The 20,641-nt window shown below is 50.3% G+C and overlaps 9 protein-coding genes across 9 annotated transcripts; 6 read left to right on the top strand and 3 right to left on the bottom strand.

Annotated features, from left to right (window-relative positions):
- Window positions 1-809: 809 nt before the first annotated feature.
- Window positions 810-2,018, top strand: LTR84_009792 (uncharacterized protein; the record flags this gene model as incomplete). Its single annotated transcript, XM_064853331.1, has 1 exon — window positions 810-2,018. The coding sequence occupies one exon, from the start codon at window positions 810-812 to the stop codon at window positions 2,016-2,018; it is 1,209 nt and encodes a 402-aa protein (XP_064709730.1).
- Window positions 2,019-2,582: 564 nt separating this feature from the next.
- On the top strand, window positions 2,583-3,798 carry LTR84_009791 (uncharacterized protein; the record flags this gene model as incomplete). The annotated part of the gene is made up of 2 exons (XM_064853330.1): window positions 2,583-2,812; window positions 2,871-3,798. 2 exons carry the CDS (start codon window positions 2,583-2,585, stop codon window positions 3,796-3,798), a joined length of 1,158 nt encoding a protein of 385 aa, XP_064709729.1.
- An 862-nt stretch (window positions 3,799-4,660) lies between these two features.
- LTR84_009790 (uncharacterized protein) lies at window positions 4,661-6,842 on the top strand (the record flags this gene model as incomplete). Its single annotated transcript, XM_064853329.1, has 5 exons — window positions 4,661-4,926; window positions 5,006-5,290; window positions 5,346-5,599; window positions 5,670-5,806; window positions 5,871-6,842. The coding sequence occupies 5 exons, from the start codon at window positions 4,661-4,663 to the stop codon at window positions 6,840-6,842; spliced, it is 1,914 nt and encodes a 637-aa protein (XP_064709728.1).
- A 2,184-nt stretch (window positions 6,843-9,026) lies between these two features.
- On the bottom strand, window positions 9,027-9,914 carry LTR84_009789 (uncharacterized protein; the record flags this gene model as incomplete). Its single annotated transcript, XM_064853328.1, has 1 exon — window positions 9,027-9,914. The coding sequence occupies one exon, from the start codon at window positions 9,912-9,914 to the stop codon at window positions 9,027-9,029; it is 888 nt and encodes a 295-aa protein (XP_064709727.1).
- A 2,957-nt stretch (window positions 9,915-12,871) lies between these two features.
- On the top strand, window positions 12,872-13,702 carry LTR84_009788 (uncharacterized protein; the record flags this gene model as incomplete). The annotated part of the gene is made up of 1 exon (XM_064853327.1): window positions 12,872-13,702. One exon carries the CDS (start codon window positions 12,872-12,874, stop codon window positions 13,700-13,702), a length of 831 nt encoding a protein of 276 aa, XP_064709726.1.
- A 682-nt stretch (window positions 13,703-14,384) lies between these two features.
- Window positions 14,385-15,200, top strand: LTR84_009787 (uncharacterized protein; the record flags this gene model as incomplete). Its single annotated transcript, XM_064853326.1, has 1 exon — window positions 14,385-15,200. The coding sequence occupies one exon, from the start codon at window positions 14,385-14,387 to the stop codon at window positions 15,198-15,200; it is 816 nt and encodes a 271-aa protein (XP_064709725.1).
- A 1,351-nt stretch (window positions 15,201-16,551) lies between these two features.
- LTR84_009786 (uncharacterized protein) lies at window positions 16,552-17,338 on the top strand (the record flags this gene model as incomplete). Its single annotated transcript, XM_064853325.1, has 2 exons — window positions 16,552-16,686; window positions 16,925-17,338. 2 exons carry the CDS (start codon window positions 16,552-16,554, stop codon window positions 17,336-17,338), a joined length of 549 nt encoding a protein of 182 aa, XP_064709724.1.
- A 324-nt stretch (window positions 17,339-17,662) lies between these two features.
- On the bottom strand, window positions 17,663-18,660 carry LTR84_009785 (uncharacterized protein; the record flags this gene model as incomplete). The annotated part of the gene is made up of 3 exons (XM_064853324.1): window positions 17,663-18,423; window positions 18,482-18,526; window positions 18,585-18,660. 3 exons carry the CDS (start codon window positions 18,658-18,660, stop codon window positions 17,663-17,665), a joined length of 882 nt encoding a protein of 293 aa, XP_064709723.1.
- A 683-nt stretch (window positions 18,661-19,343) lies between these two features.
- On the bottom strand, window positions 19,344-20,423 carry LTR84_009784 (uncharacterized protein; the record flags this gene model as incomplete). Its single annotated transcript, XM_064853323.1, has 1 exon — window positions 19,344-20,423. The coding sequence occupies one exon, from the start codon at window positions 20,421-20,423 to the stop codon at window positions 19,344-19,346; it is 1,080 nt and encodes a 359-aa protein (XP_064709722.1).
- Window positions 20,424-20,641: the final 218 nt, after the last annotated feature.

Genomic DNA, 20,641 nt, shown 5'->3' with positions numbered 1-20,641 from the left:
TTCATAAATGGTTCGCATCCGCCTAGCAAGGGGAGCATTTGTACCGCAAAAGGCTGCAGGGCAAGGCAACCCTCGGCCACCACGGGCAGTGGCAGGTGGTCGTGACTGATGACTACTCTACGAGTTATCGCCTGATGATGCATTTCTGAGCAGGCATCATACGAACCAGATATTTATTATTTTATTGACTAGTATTGTTTTCCTCGAGCTTCTTTCAGAATAGCAGATCCTCGTAGTTAACGATCTTCCCTCCACTGGATCACTGGTTGGTCAATCGCTGGTCACGTTGACTTCGGGGTCCATTATTGCGCCTAAAGTCACAGTAGCTCCGTCGGCTATCACGGGTACTCCCACGAGGCAGTGCAGGCGTCATGGCCACGCCTAATACCCCCATTCTGACCTTTCCATAACTGTACTTTACCCTTAACCCTTAAAGCCAAGCCCACGGCCCCCCCCACCAATCCTGATCTCCAATGTCCGCGGCAGAAACTCGCATGGGCAAAAACAATTACTCTCCTCCTCGGTGTCATCCCGATCTCTCAGCTGTTTTGAATGACTTCATCAATCTATCATCAAGACTGGTTTTCAGTGCAATGAACATCGGATCATGATCTCTTGCGTCTTATCATGATACTTTGCCGGTGAGCAGAGGTAAGAGGCTGCTTTGTAGCCTGATGCCCTACGCCCTACGCCCTAAGATCTTGAAACTTCTGCCCGTCCGAAATTGATATCTCCCACCACCCCTCTTCCCAATATCAACCTCCCCCACCTTTACATAGTTGTGTCCGTACGAAATCACCGCCGACAACATGTCGATTACAGCCTCTCTTCTGAAAAGCCTTCCTGATCCTTACCTTCCTCCCCCAGTTGACAGTGCCCTACTCCCCCTCGCACAATCCGCCGATCTCACTCTTGTCCCAGCTTCAGGCCCAGAATACGTTCAAACAGCTTACCTCAATGCCGTGGCATGGAAAGGTCCCTTGAACATGCATCAGTATCTTGAAAGAGAGGTCCAACTTCAATCCGTTGCTCTCACCAAAGACGGCCGTATTACCTGCTGGATCCTCACCTCCAGTGCTCTCCCTCCAAATCCCGACGGAACTCGTCCCATTCTTGCCTCCTGCGAGTCGATAGTCATGTCCGCTTACATCGCCCAAGCCGGTAGACTTCAAAGGGTTCAGGTCCATGGCATTGGATCCGTCTACACGAGGCCCGAGTATCGTGGTAAGGGCTACGCAGGTAGAATGATGGCAGACCTGGGGAAAAGACTGGAAACCTGGCAACAAAATGACGGCCAGAAGAACGCCTATTCCGTTCTTTACAGCGATATTGGTCGAAAGTATTATGCTCAATTTGGTTGGAAACCCCATGACAGCACTCACATCCACCTTCCTCCGTTAGAACGCGGAGAGTATGAGAAAGCTGCGAAATCATTGCCTTCTGTACAAGATCTATCGTCGGAAGACCTTCGAAATCTGCCAACTGTCAGATATGCAGAAGAGGAGCTGCAACGCTCATCCACAAAAGAGCCCGAGGCGACATTCACTGCCATCTGTCCAGATGTGGATCATTTCGAATGGCATCACTCACGGGAGGAATATCTTACCAAGTTGCGCGGTAGTCGCCAACCCATCGTCAAAGGGGCAGTGCATCGAGACACAGGTCTTGCCCTGGTGTGGTCCCTTAGATATGCAAAGCAGCCAAAAGACTGGCAAGTCGCCCTTTTGCACACTGTGATACCCTCCAACATCGATCCTTCTGAAGCCAATCAACAAATCTTCGCGGCCTTGCTTCTGAGATGCCAAGTTGAAGCAGCCGACTGGGATATGGGCGGGGGCGTTGACATATGGGACCCGTCAGAATTGGTCGTGGCTGCAGCCCAACTCTTGAGGACTCATGACCAACCGGAGGTCAAAGTCATCACACGTGACAAAGAGCACATCTGCAGTCTTCGATTAGAAGATTCCCAAGAGCATGACCCTGTCTGGATTTTCAAGCAAGAGTACGCTTGGTGTTGAGATTTCTCAGTTCATTGCACCATTCTAATCATACCTCAACGGAAACAGTTGTTCCGGGCCGTCGCTTGGCGCTTAACTAGAACCACATATAATACCGGAAACACCAAGCCTGATATGGGCACCCTCCTTGCTCGTATATTTAAGGTGTATCTGGAATTAGGATACCCAATCTCTAGGCTCCAACCTGGCACTCCTGGGCCTCCAACCAACCTCTCTGATGGTTCGCTTTTCGTATTCCCCTTATCGTTCCTCGTTTCCCAACCCTTCTTTCGTCGATAACAATCTCTCCAAATGCCATTCACATGTTTGGGTTTGTGATCGCCATGCAATTACCACGTCACCTAGACTATGCAAGAAGGGCCACCGTTAACCGAGGGCGATTTCGGACCCTTCAGCCTCGGCCATTGATTAGGTATACATATCCTCTACGATCATGATGTATGATGCTATAAGGCCTCCATACCGCGATACGTTCAGAATGCCAGGACTCTTCCTCAACTACGTTGTATTCACCAACGAGACAATCATAGTCGAAGTCCGAGAATTCAGACATAAGTACCAGCAATGGCTCAAAAAGATCCGTTGTCCTCCTTTCAGAGGCTCAGCGGCCGCATCTTCCTTCACATCCCTAATGAATCAGGCGACTCAAAGCAACCCAGCTCTTACAAAGCATCAGTACCGGATTTTGTGGTGGTATGTGCATGGGCGTTTTCACAACCACGGCGTAAGTTCCCCAACTCCGATCATATGGATCCATCCTCTTTTCTCTCAGGTGTTATCCACGCCTTCGCCTTGTGGGTGGAATGGAAGGCTCGACCGTTCAAGCGTGATGATCGACTCCACCTCTCCTAGACTTATGACAGTTTCGTTTGAGCCTTCTGGTACTGACACGGCCTTTGTTCCAGATGTTGCCAAGTATATTGCCCATTATCAACTGCTTTACCCAAATGCGAGGATCCTTCTATTGTTCAACACTGTGCACAACATGTTGTGGGTGCCAGATTCCGTTCAAATGAAGGAACTTCAACCAGCAGTCCAGGCGATCGACGAATTTCTCGATTCTCACGATGCCAGAGTGACTACAGCCATGGACGATGCCGAAAGCAAGCACTGTGAACCTACCATTTTCTTCCACATCTTTTCCAATGGTGGCGCTCATATGGCCGTACAACTCGGCCAGGCATACCGCGACAACGGGAGAGTATCATCACCTACATCTTCATCCACATCGGCCCGGCAATTACCTATCTCGGCAGTCGTGTTTGACTCATGCCCGGGGCATGCTAGGTATGCAACGGCCGGCAAGACAACTCTGTCATTCCTTCCGAAAGATGCACACGTCGCTCGCACCCTCGCGATGCCGGTCGTCTACCTGCTACTTGGTGGCTTCTACCTTTGCCATGTGCTCGGGGTTGCCGAGCATGTTGTGATCAAGCTTTGGCGAGAATTGAACAGTCCAACAGGGCCCTTCTTGTTCAAAGGGAGCGGTCTCCATTCAAAGGGCAGTCAGGTCATCACCGATCCGACAGCTGGACAAACGACGTCGAACAAGCGGGTCATACCACGAGCATATATCTGTAGCCAGGCGGATGACATGATACCTTCACAGGATATCTTCGAACATGCTGCCATAGCAAGACATAGCAGCGGGTTGAGTGATGATGCTGCGAAGGACGTTATCCGTGTCGAGGAGTTTGTCGAAAGTATGCATGTCAACCACGTTTCACTCTACAAAGAGAGGTACTGGGCCATTATTGGTGAGACTCTGGGGAGAATCTAGTTTGGTGGAGCTTGTGAGGACACGAAGCCCAATGGCCATGGTCTCGCAGAGAATAATTTCGTTGATTGCTGTTTGTTCGTGAGGCTCTCAAGCAAGTGAAATGAAGGGGTCCTCTATCGGGAACGCGGAAGATTGGCGTGCATCAATATGGTGAATAAGGCTCTTAGAAAATGTCAAGACGCCGTCTTCTTTTTAGAGACTCCACAGCTCAGCCAAAGTGCTGCTCACACTTGCATATTTTGAGGAATAGTAATGTTGAGAAATTGCAAGGATGTTTCGTTGTCGGTGCCGAAAGCCTGAGACGGCATCTTGTCCCAAGCTCGATCCACTAAACCGAGACAGCAGACTCCAATCAGTGCCTCGTGTGATATTATAATGCCGTCTTATGTATTTACAAATCTGCCCTACACATGCGCCATGCTTCTTCGGCACCCCCGCATGTGCGGAGTTCGTCGTGAGAACCGAGGCCACCATCTACTATCTACTGGACAGAAATGCTGCCAGGGCGTCATGATGTGCGCGATGCTTGCCTCGGCCTTTCTCCAAATTGGAGTTCGCGCTATTTTCGATCTCATCGATAGACTGGGATGGAGTATTGACGATATCAAGGGGCCGTGAATATTTAGATCTCGAGATTAATAAACAGGACGGACTATGCGAAAGGATACATCTCACTGCTATAAAACTACATCTCAAAAGTGGTAAACACAGGGTACTATCCGAGAAGATAGGTCTCACTGCTACCTGCGCACAGTCTACTCCGAAAGGTATTCATTGACCCAGAAGTCCGCCATTCTAACAACAAGCAAGATCTGTACAAGTTCGGGCGCCACTTCACCGACGGGTCCTGGGTGCTTATATCATGGCGCCCTCAAAGGACGGAGAAGGGTTCCCGTCCAACATCAACGGAGAAGAATACAACGAGTTAGGCTGGCTCCTGCAAAACGCCCGTGGGTATCGGATAAACGAAGAGCCATACGACACCCATCGAAAACTCAGAGTGATACACATCGGTGCGGGAGCCTCTGGAATCGTGTTCTCCAAGTTCGCCGAGGAGCGGTTACAGAATGTCGATGTCCAGATATATGAGAAGAACTCGGATGTGGGTGGGACTTGGTTGGAGAACAGGTATGTCCGGCTTGTTCGACAATGTGCCTGCTTCTCCTTTTTCCCTCCCTTCTTTGAACAGAACTGATGACGCTGGAAGATATCCCGGTTGTGCATGCGACATCCCATCAGCGTCATATCAATTTACGTGGGCGCGCAACCCGAATTGGTCGCAGTACTACTCCGAATCTCCCGAGATATGGCAATATTTCAAAGACGTCACTGTTAACCACGGCTTGATGAAGTATATCAAGTTGCAGCACAAGATCGTGAGCGCGACGTGGAACAACGAGCAGGGAGTATGGGAAGTTCGCGTCCAGTCTCCCGATGGCTCCGAGTTCACGGATACATGTCATGTCCTCATCAATGGTGGAGGCGTATTGAAGTATGCTGATGCTTCTTTTTTGGTGCCTGGAACTCTAACTGATCACTACCGTTAGCAACTGGAAATGGCCAGACATCGAAGGACTTCATTCCTTCAAAGGGCGACTCGTCCACAGCGCCAATTACGACACGACGATCGATTTGAATGGAAAGCGAGTCGCCGTTATCGGGATTGGAAGCAGTGGCATTCAGATCACCTCAAACATCGCCTCGCGAGTCAAGCAACTATACACCTGGGTGAAGACGCCCACCTGGATCACCGCTGGATTCGCCCAGAAATTCGCGGGACCGAATGGTGGCAATTTCCATTGTACGTTCCCAGTCCCGCCGTCTGCGGTAATCAAGAGTTGAGGCCATCCTGACCAGCGTGATACATTCAGATACCGACGAGCAGAAGAAACGATTCGCTGAGAAGCCAGAGTTGTTCTTGAGATACTCGAAAATGATCGAGTCTGAGCTCAATGTTCGCTTTAAGTTTATTTTGAATGGGACCCCCGAAGCTGAGGGCGCGAAAGAAGTGAGTGCTTGCACTATGGTTGCTTGTAGGACGGCAGGACAACATCTGACCTGAACTCCTGCAGTTTGCAAGAAATGAGATGACCCAGAAACTTGGGACCAGTGACAAAGAGCTACTGGATGCGCTGATACCGAAGAATTTTGGCGTGGGTTGCAGGAGACCGACGGTAAGTTCACCAGTCTATTGCAATCTGTGGTCGCTCTTCTCGGTAACACAGCTGACGGAAAGAAATGATCAGCCAGGAAACGGGTTCTTAGAAGCACTGTCTCAGGACAACGTCAAAGTATTTACGAAGCAGATGAAGTGGATCACGCCTGCCGGATTCATCGATAGTGATGGTGACGAACACGAGGTCGATGTCATTATTTGCGCCACTGGCTTCAATACGAGTTGGATCCCTCGATTCCCAGTTGAAGCCAATGGGCACTCCATCGCAGAAATGTGGGCGAAAGAACCGTCGTCGTACATCTCAATCGGAGTTCCTCACAGTAAGCTTTGTCCCCGAGATCTTGACAGAATGATACTGATCAAAGACATTTTAGTGCCCAACTATTGGATGATGGCTGGACCATACGGACCTCTCGGACACGGCTCGTTCCTCCCCATCCTCGAGACCTTGGCGGGCAACATAATCCAATGCATCGAGAAGCTGCAGAAAGACCGGATCAAGAGCCTCACGCCGAAGACGAAAGTGGCCGAGCAACTGACAGAGCACGCGCAACTCTTCCTACAGCGCACGGCATGGACGTCAGGCTGCAGCAGTTGGTTCAAGCAGGGACGAGTCGACGGTCCATTGCCCATGTTCCCTGGCTCGCGGTTGATCTACATGGATCTGTTGAAGAACCCGAGGTTCGAGGACTATGAGATTGAGTATTGCAATTCGTATAACATGTTTGACTTCTTGGGTAATGGATTTTCGGTAAGAGAGTTCGATGGAAGAGATTTATCTTATTACTTGGGTTTGCTCGACAATGAGGATCGGCAAATCGATCTGGAGGCGAATCTGCATGAGGAGCTGTCCGACTTGGTACATTGAATCCATAAGGGTTCTGGTGCAGGCTCAGCATTTAGGGATTGGCATGGCTCAAAATCTGGACTGTGTTCCTTGTCCGACTCAAAGACCGCTCGAAGATCCCTTTCCGCGAGCGCCCCAGCATCAAGCCGCAACTGAGGTGTCCCATGAAATATCTGCTCATTGAGCAGCCCGTTGTGGTATCTTCGTCCGTAGTTTCTCCAAACATTAAGGGAGATAGTGTTTCGACTCTCGTCGTCTTTTCCCATATATAATTGGTGGTCAGTTTCGCAGAACGGACACTTGAAAAATACTTCCGAGCCAGCTATCATACTTGCGACGATTTGCTCGAGAGGTTTCGACGTCAAATAAACGAGTCCATGGGTGTAATGTAGATGAAAGCATGCATTCCTGGCCACGAGATTTCTCATCGTCGTAATTCCTCCCCCTGATTCTATTTCCACCCGCGTTTAACTGGATAAGATGAGTTGACCGTCCACCAGCCGTGCCTCGTTCCTTCGTGGGATGCCTTGCCAATCGATACCACCGATGTTCAAGATAGACACGGGCAAACCATATTCGGGGCCATGCTCGGACGCTCGCAGAATCAAATCGACCACACCTCGCCCCATTTCAACGCACTGAATCCCAGCCCCGCTAATGTATTGACGGTGAGATAGGTCGATATCCTGAGATGAGTAGTGACCTGGACATCTATACTGGAGGAAGGCCCTCGTCCGCCAACGATACAAAGACCACAGTGGCGGCAAGTGAGGAACTCTGGATGGTCAAGCTCGAAAAGCTGTAACATTCGAACCTTGGCGTCCCGGTCACCATCAAGCGTCAAGTCGAGGTGAGAGGTGAGCAGACCCCGAAAGCGATGACACGAGAGGCTGAAGAGCACCCGAGACGCCGGGTCGAGGAAGCCTGCAACTATCAGGACGACTTCGTTAGGGAGGCCGAGGAGCGTCTTGTCCGTCGAACCACGGCCATCTTGTTCCTGGGCTGTTTCGCCCTGGCGAACATCACTCTGTTTAGTCCTTGAACTAGCTGGGATGTCCAGATCTTTCGAGAGAGAGAACTTACGATTTTATAGCCCCCTTTCCATGGTAGGAAGTAAGCTAGGATGCGAAGCAGTGTGGACGTTCTTCCGCTCTCAGTCTCAACCTGGTCGCCCATTTCAGCAGAGGATACAGTTTGAGGATCGGTTGTCCGCACGGGCTGCCTAGCGCAGACAAAGAGCGACAATCCAAGTTTCCACAGTTCTTGACGACGCTGCAAACAATGTGGCGGTTTTGATGTGTGAGAGAAAGATTTGAAGGTGGCTTTTTATATAAAAATATCGGTGCAAGTGACAAGTCAATCGAGGGCGGCGTAACGGAGCAAGAGTTGCAAGGCTGCCGTGTGAGTTACTAGTTAGTTAGTCGGTCAGTTGATAGTCGCACCTTTTGAGTTTAATTTAGATAGGTATCTGCCTTGGGCACTTGGAAGTTAAAACACATAAAGTAAGATTTGTCCTTGTTGACCTTGGTAACCCCCTTGATAGAAACATTAGGTATAGATCGCCAGAGATAACCCTAAAAAAGCACTGTTCTATTACCTAAATTAGCGTACATTGTATAAGTTATTGCTGAGTATTGGTGCCTGACTTGATCGACATTGGTTTGGATGATGAACCTTATAACTTCATATCGTCGACTGTGATAAGGGACTCGGTCTTCGTTTAGGCATCCGTCTCCGTCTTCGTCTCCGCCACAATGACCCGCCCAGGACTAACCACGGTCTTTTTCTTCTACTAGTACCTTCCACTCAACTATTTCTTAAATATGCCGCGAGTATTTAATGATGGAGGGGCCTAGAAGCGGGACTAAGTGCAGTTGATGAGAAGGATGAGTAGGCTGAGCCAAAGTTGAGCTAAGTTACATGATGCGTGAGTAAAGCAGTAGTCCGTGGTCCTCAACGGGTATCAAGACCAGACGCTTTGTCGCCCATAAATACTATATATAAGTGTTTAGCTATTAATCGTGCGATCGGTATAGCTACCGTAAAGAATCCTCTTATTCGATTTAAAGGAGATTTCAAATACCTATTATGGTAGTAGCGTATATTATTTTGGATAGATCCTTCGTAGGTATAATTAATAGAAATTCTTTGGTGTACGTGGCTGCCGTGCTAGCTATATATCATGACTTTACGGCGATTCCAAAATCATCCGTTTATATCGCAGTCCGCCTGGAACGCCAACGACGAAATGCCTCCCACCCCCGGTACGGTCGCGAGCGCTGCGCTGACAATGTCCTTCAATGCGGACGAGCAGGTAAAGCCCGATGGCGGCGCGACTGCAGTGCACTGAGTGCTGACAGTGACACTCATTTGGGCCTGGATAGCTTTCGTCTTGCTCAGGACCTGCACTTGCAGAAACGTTACGGGTGATGGAATCGAGCCCGCGGCACTCTGAAGCAACCCTTTCATATAATCTCTTTGATTGTTGTCGTTGAAGCTCCCAGATATCGAGATCGTGGTGCTACAATCTTCTGAAGTACATCCGGACTTGTCAATCAACTGACCTCCATTACTGCAGAATTCCTTTCCAGCAGGCGGATCGAAGGTTTGATGCAGGACGAGTGTGTGGGTGGGATCGCATGCAGTTCCGCTTGTACATGCCTGGTTGACCGCGTTGTTGAGCTGATTTTGCAGCGAGTCGCCACCAACAACATTGACTGTTGTCGACCCAATCGCAACAGCGCTTGTTGATTCGACAAACGGGTTGTCAAAGGCGGCTTGATTGAAGCAGATGACGCCCTGGCCGATGACGGGTGTACAAGATACCGTCAAGACCGTTTCGAGGAAATTTTGACACGCGCTGTCGCCATAGACGTTGCACCGGAAGCCTGGATCAACACTGACCACATTGACTGAATTGTATTGGCCCTGTGCCCGGCATCCGCTACTATCGTGCACGTCGCTGCCGTCGGCGTGCACGTTTTGAATTGCAGTGCCTCCGTCTCCTCCACAACTGCTGTCGGTGAAGGCCTGGAGCGAGATGTCACCAGCTGCCGCCAGAGCAAGGGAAGAGAGGTAGAATAGCGACTTCATGATCGATGTAAATTTTGTCGCTCCCGAAATGCGAAGAAGAAAAAGCTAAAAAGGTACGATGTGAATCGAACATACCAGTAAGTCTACCCGCTGAGGAGTTGTACTTATAGATTAGTATACAAAGGCAAGAGTACAAGACGGCAGATTTCCACCACGGCCAGAATTAATGTCTCAGGATACTAGTCCTTGACCGGACACGTTTAATTTCCAGCTCTGCTTCTAGCATTCGGCCACCGGTCATGGCCCGCGTTGTGGAAGCAAATTGACCCTGAAGCCATGCTGATGCTGAACCAGAAGAGATTCACAAGGACCGGGTCTATTCCTGGTGTAGAAGAGACAGTGCTTAGTAGCGATCGATAAACTCAAAGACGAGTTGTAGTGGACCAGCTGCAGACAGGGACATAGTGCACCAATGGCCATCAGCAATGGGTGTATGAGCCAAATTCAGCCCGGGCATGGTGAAACTGTACCCATATAATAATTTATGTGGCTTGCGATCGTTATCAAGATGCAATATCCATCAACCACCCGTGGTGGAGGAACTTACCTAATATTTGATTCAGCTCGTCAGCATTTTATGGGGATGAGCAGCCGCTAGTTAACCGATGATTTTGATTTGGCGCGGCTCTGCTCCAGGGAACCGCCTGTCAACGACAGCAAAATATAGGTGAAATGGATTCCAGCATCGCTTAGCAATGCTTAGCAACGATAAGCAATGATAAGCGCTAAAGCCAAGTCACCCAAAACCCTTCATCTCGAGACTGAATCGAAGGGATGTTTAATTAAAGTACTTAGTAAGTATCAGGTCTGTCACTGCCATCGACGGAGAGTGGCCGGCGACGGAGAGTGGCCGTTAGATGTGGATCGAGTCCTTCATTGTTCCAGAAGATGACCAGCCTAGCATGCGACTGACAGCCTTGAGCGATTGAGCTGTTTGTTTAAGTTGATAGCTATGCTGCCATTCTGCTTCCTTCCTTCGACACATTTCACTTTGTCTTTCACACATCCCGACTTTATTGACTTCGGGTCGGGTATTGGAGCTGCTAACAATGAATCCACACCAGTCTCAGACTCGCTACGAGCCATTCCGGCACTCTCGGAGCGATTTGGATGCAGATGTAAATATGCATCCCTCTGCTGATGATGAGGCGCTCCTGAAATCAGAAGACTATGCACGGCAGCATCACGCTCTGAACCAGCCACGCCCTCACAGCGGCCGTCGAACCAACGATAAAACGCGCCACGCCCACGCCCGGTTTCAGACCGTTCGCACAATCCTCCGCATTCTGTCACTTGTTCTGGCCATTACCATTCTCGGTATTCAAGCCTATTCCATGTACACTTGGCTCAAGACGCGACATCAAACAGCAAGGAATTCATCAACGGGCTTGCAAACCAAGATATGGGCTGTCATCGATCCGTGGCCAACGTGGGTCATGCTAGGAGCTGCTTTGGCCGCCGTTGTTGTCCATTTGATCGCTTTTGGAAGTCTCTGTGGCTGTGTACGCTGTTCCTCCGTGTCCCTCAGGTTGTCGACTCGAATACTAACTTCTTGTTTGTCTCACAGTGTCAAAGCGCACGCCAAGGTCCCTCTCACAAGTGGGCCGTCTATCTGAGTTCTACTTTGATGGTTGCCGCATGGATTGGTGCCGTGGTCTACTTCAAAATTGTGGACAGCATGGGCGATGAGAAGAAAGGTTGGGATCTGTGGTCCTGGAGCTGCCACAAACGAACCACTAAAGATGGAGACGTGGCTTGGAATGCCTTGTGCATTGAAAACGTATGTCTGAGTTTGCATCCAACCCCTTGGGCTGCATACATTCTTTTCGAGCCCAAGGAATCCTTCTCAAGCCGAGTAATGCTCTGCAAACCTTAATACTGACGCATCTTGGCTTGCCTAGACGTACAACTTTTACTCATCAACCACGGTTGCGGTCTTGGAGGCTCTCGGTCTCATTTTATTCATTGCTTCGCACCGGGCTGCCAATATAACCATACCGACGATGAAAATGCCCGCATTCTCGGGATACAGGCGTTTCTAGGACAAACCGGGAATTTCGAAAGTCCTGCGGGATCGGAAAGTCCAAGGGGGAGAAGGGGTATGACTGGAATCCTATCGAGCAGGGCTGGACTCAGTTGGTGAACTGCCAACCATAGGCTTTACCGTGTAGGTACAAATGGTATCAACTGCATAGTCTTCTTGCGACCCCACGTAAACCTACAAGTATCATGTATGAAGCGTCTCCGATCTGCCTGAAAGAACCAACACTAGCAACGTGATTCCTCCTTGTCAGCAAGGCAAGTTGCAAAACATTCAGAAACCTCATCCAAAAACGCCTTCGCTGTTGCAATGATGAGCATCTGCTTCATAACAAGCGATTGCGGTATTCGCAGCTCACGTTCTGTGGCATGGATAATTGATTTAATAATAATATCGAATTCGTCGAAGTTGTTGCGATGAAGAGACACCCACAAGGCACAAGGTAAATGCAGACGTTCATGGACGAGTATTTGGATTGGCAGAGTTCGTAATCGGTGTGCAGGAAGTCCCTCAAGTATCGAAGCAAAATTTGTTAGATCTCCAGTTCCGGTTTTGTTCATGCTAAAATTGGCGTTCCAGCAGGAGTAGTGGCTGTTCATTGTCGCTATTCCAATCTTGGTCGCAAGCATCTCGAGGTTCAGATGCATTTATGGGACAGGGGTTCAGCCTCGTCACGTGGTATGTAGCCTTATTAGAGTACCGACGAGTTTGCCGATTTACCACCACATGCCAGCTCTAGATACCAAGTAGCCACCGAAGTTATGCCGGCAATTCAACGTTTGAGGTGACGGTCGAGCTGTTGATACGCTGGGAGGACGACCACCCTTGCACACCTGGCCACACGGGAGCTCAGCATTGCCTAAAGGGGTTTCATGATCCAGCTTACACAGTAGTTATCTTGATCAGCACATCAGCAATGCCTTCTGCCTCCGAGGTCCAGGCACCTTCCGAAACCGCACAAGAACTGTTCTACTTGTCACTGAACTCTTCTTCACAAACGACTGTGGTCCTTCTTCACGGTCTGCTATCGTGTAACTTGGAATACGCAGAGGTGATTCCCTATCTCTCTGCCTACCACCTTCTAGTTGTGGACCTGCCCGCACATTCTGGGTCTATCTCCGTCAAGCCGTTCTCGCTTTCCATAGCCGCTGACCTAGTGGCAAAATTGATCCGCAAGCATGCTCACAGTGGCCGGGCTCACGTCGTAGGACTGTCTATGGGAGGCTTTACGGCTCTCGAGGTGGCCAAGCTCCAACCTGATGTGGTTGAGTCATTGTGGGTTACTGGTGCAGCACCCTTCCAGGGCTGGTTCACATGGTTCGCCGAACGGCCAAAACTCGTGTATGGCTTTATGAATCTCCTGACCAACTGGCTCCCGCGGTGGTTGTATAATTACGCGGCGTCCTGGCGGGGATTGCACATCCCAACAGGGCTGATTGAAGAGCAGAAAAAGAATCTGGACAGCAAAACCGTCCGACAGGTGTACGCGAGTATTCTGACTATGACGTTGGAAGAGGTCCAGAAGATATCGGTGAGAACCTTGTCGGTCGCCGGTGGGATTCAGGACGATGTCGATGCAACGAGGAAAATGGGTCTCGTTCTAAAGATGAAGAATGAAAAGAGCAAGGCGGTGCTCGTGAAGAAGGCGGTGCATGCGTGGGATTTACAGCATCCACAGCTGTTTGCGGATGGCATCAAAGCATGGATCGAAGAAAAGCAGCTGCCCGCAGAGTACGAGGACTTGTGAATAACCTACTCAGTACCTTTGGTCTGCTCGCTACTCCTTGAAATTGATTGAAGTTTTTGTATCTGCCACCAAGCTTTCAAGTCTTCAAACCCCGTGTGATATATATTTTCTCTTTGGCGAGGTAATCACCATCAGTAGGACTCAGAATTGCCCCGTATTACCGATGTGCTAGGCTGTTCAATCATTCCAAGTCTAGGTTCTATCACACTTGGCTCTTGCGTGTCTAGCATAGGAACACGTTGCACTCTTATCGCTTTCTCGTGGTCACTCTTCAAGGCGTCCAAATACTAGTACCGTGCGACCTTGGCCGAATACTTACACTTCCTCCTTATTCTCTCGCTATATTTCCAAAAGAGAATGGGGAATGGAGCGCGATAGAGGGCGGAAAATCACAATACGGAGCCGGGGGGTGACACCCAAGGGACTCGGCGCGTCGGATGACATCATCGCCAGTTCCTCGGCAGCTTTCTGGAATTCCTCCATCTGCCTCTTTCTCAAGTAATCTCTCTTGAAGGAAAAGCCTCATATTTAGATAAGCCCCTCCCCTCCCGCCACGCTGAAATAACTCGCGCCAGCGGGAGAAGGTTATCCTGCTTCTTCTTCTTCCTGTCTTGCTGATGATGCTGTCAAACCTTAACCACGACTTCTATCGAGCATGAATCTCGGTGCTCAAGCTCCCACCATGAGCAAGTTACTCCAGGTAACCTGGGTCTGTAACTCCTGTGCACGCCAGCAATTTCGCACCCAAACTGAAAAGATCTCGACTTCTCTATCCAGAAGATATGCTCAAAAGGACAAGAATGACGCCTCCAACAATTTACAGAGCGGATCAAGAGAACAACGCCGCACCTTCCACCACAGTCCCGCAATTCTCAACTCACCGCCCGACCGATCGCAAGAACAAGCCCTTCCCCTAGGTGACTTCTACACCGATCTCCTTGCGACGCCGATACCCAAACCTGCACACCCAACCGTGCCGCTCCCCACGTTCGTGCAGTCCGGCGATCAGTCAAAGGAAGAAAGAGCGAGGAGACTATTCGGCACGATGGAACGATATAGAAGTTCAGTCTCGGAGAGCCCGGACGCAACATGGCGCACCATCAACGGTGTGCCTATTCCCCCGCGCCCTGAAGAGCCGGACAACTGCTGCATGAGCGGCTGTGTCCACTGCGTATGGGACGATTACCGAGACGATGTCGAGTCTTGGGCAAACCGACTACATGAAGCGCAAGCGAAGGCACCGACGAAGAATACGATTGGGGATTCCGCCAAGATTGAGCTGCCCAGACCAGAGGTGAGTCAAGCGTCGGGTAGTATGGATGATGATGGCGGTGGAAGTGAAGGGCTTTGGGCTTCTCCTTCGCCCTCTATGGCTGCGGCAGGTTCTACGGATGGTGATGAGTTGTTCCAGAGTATTCCGGTCGGGATTCGTGAGTTCATGGCCACGGAAAAACGGATCAGAGATCGGAAGAAGTCAAGGAAGGGGAAGGAGAGCTGATAAATGGTATCGATCGTGGGTTGATCTTCAACTACCTCTCGATCACAGGTGGCACCTGCGGAGGCTGATCTTTCAGGCCTTTATCTCGCCGGTTTCTCATGCTAGCCATCACCAGCTCGACTCGGAAATACTGCAGACGTGGGAAAGAAGCACCCTTTTCCACGGCCACCCAAGTCGTTAAATCCCTGCTGATGCAGCCGAGGTATTTTTCGACTCTGCTTTGGCCCTGCTGGCTGGTCGATACCTGAAGATTTGACCTGGTATAGAAAGCGAAGCCGGAGCGGCGCCTTCAAGCCCCACGATTCACAGCAGACGGATACAATAATAAATCAGCCGAGTCGACAGCAGAGGACTCGGGCTTCGCAGACGAGATGTGCATTTTTCAAAAGAGCAAGCATTATTAGAGAACTCAACGCGACCCTATATATCCACGGGCAAGCAGTTGTTTGACGATTCACGGCACGACCTCTTGATGAGATGTTATTGTCTGAAAGACAGCAAGCAGGGCGTTATTGGAGGCATGCCATCTGAACATAGGTATTTCGCGATTACTAATTGACTTAGACGACTTTGTTCTAGATTTGATCCTTAGCACTGTATGCAACTCTGGACCCTGAAAAGACCGTATTACAACTAGCTGCCACAACTTGAGCGCGAATATCTTGTTCTTCCAGTTTTCAAAATCCGGATTGATTTCTTACATAATTCCCCGCAATCTAGACCACCACTGCTGACATACAACGTCCTCCTCGGCCATCATCTTCCGGATCTCACTCCACTCCTTCTCCGCATTTTCCACGAATACGTCGGTCAGGTTCAAACATCATTACTACTAAGTATATCTCATCACCCGAGTCGTTGAAAAGACGCTTCATCGTGTGACCTCAGAATAGTCAGCGCTGGATCTGGCTTTTACGATGTAACCAAGCCCCTTCGCTCGCTGGAGATGTCCCATTCAAGTCTAGCATTGAACCCTGTCGTGATATGTGAGAAATAAGACCAGAATACATCTATATAAACTCAGGTTGATGCGTCACCAAGCGACCTGGAGAAGATGAGATTGATTGCGAAAATACGAACATACCCAATAAGCAGCATCTCAAAACTACCCGGCTACTCTGCTTGTCTTCGTCGCCCAGGAGCGTGGATTCATCCACATCATCAACAGTTCTCATTCTCAACAACATCTCATCTCATCCCACAACAACCACCCCTCGACGATCCATCGATCTCTCTGCCACAACACTCAAAGCCAGTCCCACCATTCCAACCTAGCCCTCGATACCGTACGGTTCCGCGCCCAACAAAGACCCGAAGCGCCGGATCCTTACCAGACAAGCCGTTCATCACAATGGCCTCACCCCAAGCAAAACGGCCACCACCACCACCAACCCACGTCCTCGAGACGGCACTTCAGGTGCGTGACGTCGCTGCGTCGACCAAGTTCTACAAGGAAACACTGGGTGTGGAGCCCAGTCTGGACACGGTAAGCACACTTAGGACGCGCTGGATGGAGGTTTAGCAGATTCTTGGGGTCGTCTATATTCTTTTTCATCACCCCCATTTTTGAATACTGCGCTTGCATATGACCCTCCTTTCTCAAAGTCAGATCTAAAGTCCCGGCACCGCGTTGTAATGCCACGGGAAGGAAAGGGGCAAGCCCATCTACATCTGCATTCGCACGCTCGATTCAGGACAAACTAACGCATCATCCCCCACTCTAGCCACGCATGTCTGTCTTCCCACTCGGCCAAACCACACTCCTCCTATTCCAGCTTGGCGGCACCGCGTCCGACAGCATCTTGCCGGACAACCGAGGCGTGATTCCTGGCCACGGGCCCAGCGAGGACATCCTGACTCTCCTCCAACCGGAGAAAACAACCACAGGCCAGCAGCCAAACACCACAGACACAAACCCAGACACAGACACACACTCGCATCTCAAACAGCACTTCTGCCTGGCGGTGCCAAGCGTCGAGGACGTGCATGCCTGGGAGGCGTGGTTCGCGGACTGTGGCTCGGGCGTGCGCGTGACGGCGACGGTCGACTGGCCCAAGGGCGGGCGGAGCGTGTATTTCGCCGATCTCGACGGGAATGTCGGCGAGATTGGGAGTCGTGGGATATGGGATCATTACTAGGTTAGATTGATCGATTTATATTTATGTCGAGTACCCGCGTGGGGGGGGTTCCAAAAGGTTGGGAGTTGAGTCCTAAGTACGAAGTTAGTAGTTTTATGATTGAAATCCACTAACCACTGAAGTGACATGCCATCATTTATGTAGGAGACATGTGATTGATGGTGAAGGGTATCAAGTACTGGGTATCTGAAGACCCATGGAATTTCGATTTCAGCTCAAGTTGTGCTGTTCACTGGTCTTCGAGGAATGCTTATGGTTGTATAGTGCTTTTCAACTTCCTGAAGGACCCTCCCCCAACTCTAATGTCTTGAGCTCCTACTCTGACTAACTACCAACCTCATTCAATACACCACCATCCAATTTTACAATCTCACCATTCACATAGCCACAGCGACTCAAAAACACCACCGCCATGGCCATCTCCTCGTCCGTCCCAGAGCGACCCGCGGGGACCTCATGTCCTTTATCCTTGACCTTCTCGTCGGGCATGTGCGCCTTATTCCGCTCATCGCTCTCCTTCATTGTCATCTCGCTCGGGAAATAGCCTGGCGCGATCGAATTCACGCGCACGCCGGTCTTGGCGAACTCCTTGCTCATCATGCGCGTCAGATGCACCGTCGCGGCTTTGGCGGCATTGTAGCTGAAGTGCGCTTGGCTGTGGCGCATCATGCCGGACATGGAGCTGATGACGATGACGCTTTTGGCTTGGTCGGATGGTGCGCGCTGTAGGAGTGGGAGGAATGCGACCGTCGAGAAGAAGACGGAGGTCACGTCCGTGTTCCATGTCGCGCTCCACTCCTCCGGATCTTCTTGCCAGAGAGTTTCTTTCAGTTTCTCGGCATCGCTGGTGTCTGGCGGCCCTTTGGCGCCTGAGATTCCAGCCGCGGCAACAACTAGTGAGAGGTGCTTTTCTTTGCTCTCAATCTCTTTGCAGAGTTTCTCTAGGTCGGCCTTCTTCGTCACGTCGCATGGCCCTACGGGGATGATCTGTCCGCCTTGTTGGCTACCGTCGGACGCGGGGTCGTGTTCCTTAGCTGCTTTCTCCAGCACTTCCTTTCTTCGCCCGGTGATGTAGACTTTGGCGCCTGGAATGAAGTTAGCTGGCTGTCAATAGTTGTTCATCGTATATTGATAATGTATTACCATTTGCTGCTAGTGCTTGAGTGGCCATCAGCCCAATACCAGTCCCTATATTCAGTCAGTTGATTTTGATGAGGTCCAGGTAGAAGTTCTTTCGCGGCCGCACCTCCTCCAGTAACAAGACAGACATAACCTTTCAATGAGAAGAGATTCGAAACACGCAAGTCAGTTGTTGAGGCCATTTTAGCAAAAGAAAATCTTTAAAGAGGAAAGGAAACCCGTATGGAAGGAAGCGGGAGAGGAGAATTTGTGAGTATTGGCTTGTTTGAGAGAGCGTGTATAGTGTGAGTGGTAGTCTGGACTTCGTTGTCAGAGAGATTAAAAAAGTCCCTGACCGACTGCTACGTAAGGACAAGCATGACCAGTTGTGACGTCACATGATCGGTGATATCAAAAGAACAAGGCGAGATCGGCTTCGTCTTCCACCCACAGCCTTGTGTGGAGCATCTGTAAAATACCCCCAGTTTCTTTATCAGATGGCTTCCAGCGACAACCCTGATATGGGGAATCGTGGAAGTTCTTGCCTCCGCTTTGGTACTTAAGCCCGGGTCGAGGATTGTGACGATTAAGTTTCGACCGCGAGCAAACTTTGCCCAGTTTCTTCTGCCGATGGCTTGAGAATGTACCGCGAGAGACACAGTCCGCTCCATGTGCCAAAGGTTTTATGGTGACTTAAGCTTTTCGAACCAGGACGTGGCAGTTATCGAGAAAAATGTCCCCATGGCCATGGTGCGCTGGGCGCGTCTGGAGAGGATTGACGTTCATTTGAACGTCATCTATCTAACGATAGATGATTCTTGTGCATGGAAAGAGCCAGAGCGTCTGACTTCAGCTTGCGCCTGTTACCGCCTGTTACCTTGGTGATTTAGCTTGCTAGAGCCAAGGCGGCCATTGCGCGAACACCGGCTTCAGTCTGGTGGCCTCCAATGAAACCACTGGCATGAACGAAAACAGCTCCATCTGGGACACTGTCTCCAAGGAGGGCATCCAACTCAGCGTCCCTCACACCACACCATGGTTCGGGTAGACTTTTACGATTTTCGAAGCTCGACAAAGATTTGCTGACAGCTTGAATTCTCCATTTAGAACCTGGGTCCTCTTTCTCTGGATAGATGACAAAAAGAAGATTTTGGTCGTCTGGAAGACCAGCCTCTTGCTCAATAGTGTAGAGATGATTTTTCCATGGAATCCCAGCGCGGGGCAATACTAGCAATCTTCCGGATGGATGATTGCTGGATCGCGAGTTGAAGGCATCCTTGACAATTGTTCGGGCAGGTAGCCAGGCGGTAGCAGCACTATGAAGTTTGCGGAGGAAGGAATTGCCCATCAGAGTCGAAGCCTGACCAAACCGATAATCCTCCTCGGCTTGAGGCTGGTCTTCAGTGCTTCTGGAAGGAACCCCGACTGCAAGAGGATCTTCATGATTCAAGTCGTTGACCAGGCTGGCTAGTGTGACACCACCATCCTTGAAACGAGCTTCGACGCCGGCTTGTGCGAGTTGAGTGTCATCGTATTTGGAGATACCATTGTCGTTAGCGTCCACTGCTTCGACGAAGTCGTCATAGAGTTTTTGGTAGAGCAATTCGACGTCGGGATGATCAAGTGGAAGATTGGTGTGCTGGGCAATAATGGCCTTGCCAAAATGCATATAAACAAGACCGGCAGAGGAGAGCTTGGTTTGATGATTGGGGAAGGTGGAAGAGAATGTACGTTGGTGATGGTCAAACCGATATTTGGAAGCGTCGTATTCTCCTCCAACATCGACAACCGTATGACACGAATCGAGCAAGGCCGGATCACGAGTTCTCACGAGAGTGGCAGAAGCATAGTCGGGCAGAAGCCTTAACATGTAGACGGCCAGGGCTTCGTCGGCGTGGAAGTGGCCATTATGAGTGCCAATGATGAGGGGATCAGCCTTTACTCGCTTTGCAGCTGTCTCGGCCATTCTGGCGAGGGTACGGAACATAAACTGGTGGAGAGAGGAAGATGGAGTCAATTGTTTTCTGGTCAGGGTAAAGTTGAGCGAGTACTTGGTCCAGCACTGGCAGTCTTCCACTGTAAAAATGTTTGGACAACTCGAAGAGCCGCAGCCAAGACCTGGGGTCCCGGGGCTGGAATATTATTTTTCCGTGATTGGTCTAATCTGCAGCGGAGATTCGGGCA

The sequence above is a fragment of the Exophiala bonariae genome (genome assembly GCF_035927105.1).
Source record: "Exophiala bonariae strain CCFEE 5792 chromosome Unknown scaffold_4, whole genome shotgun sequence".
Classification (NCBI taxonomy): domain Eukaryota; kingdom Fungi; phylum Ascomycota; class Eurotiomycetes; order Chaetothyriales; family Herpotrichiellaceae; genus Exophiala; species Exophiala bonariae.
This window is presented reverse-complemented; position numbering and strand designations above follow the sequence as displayed.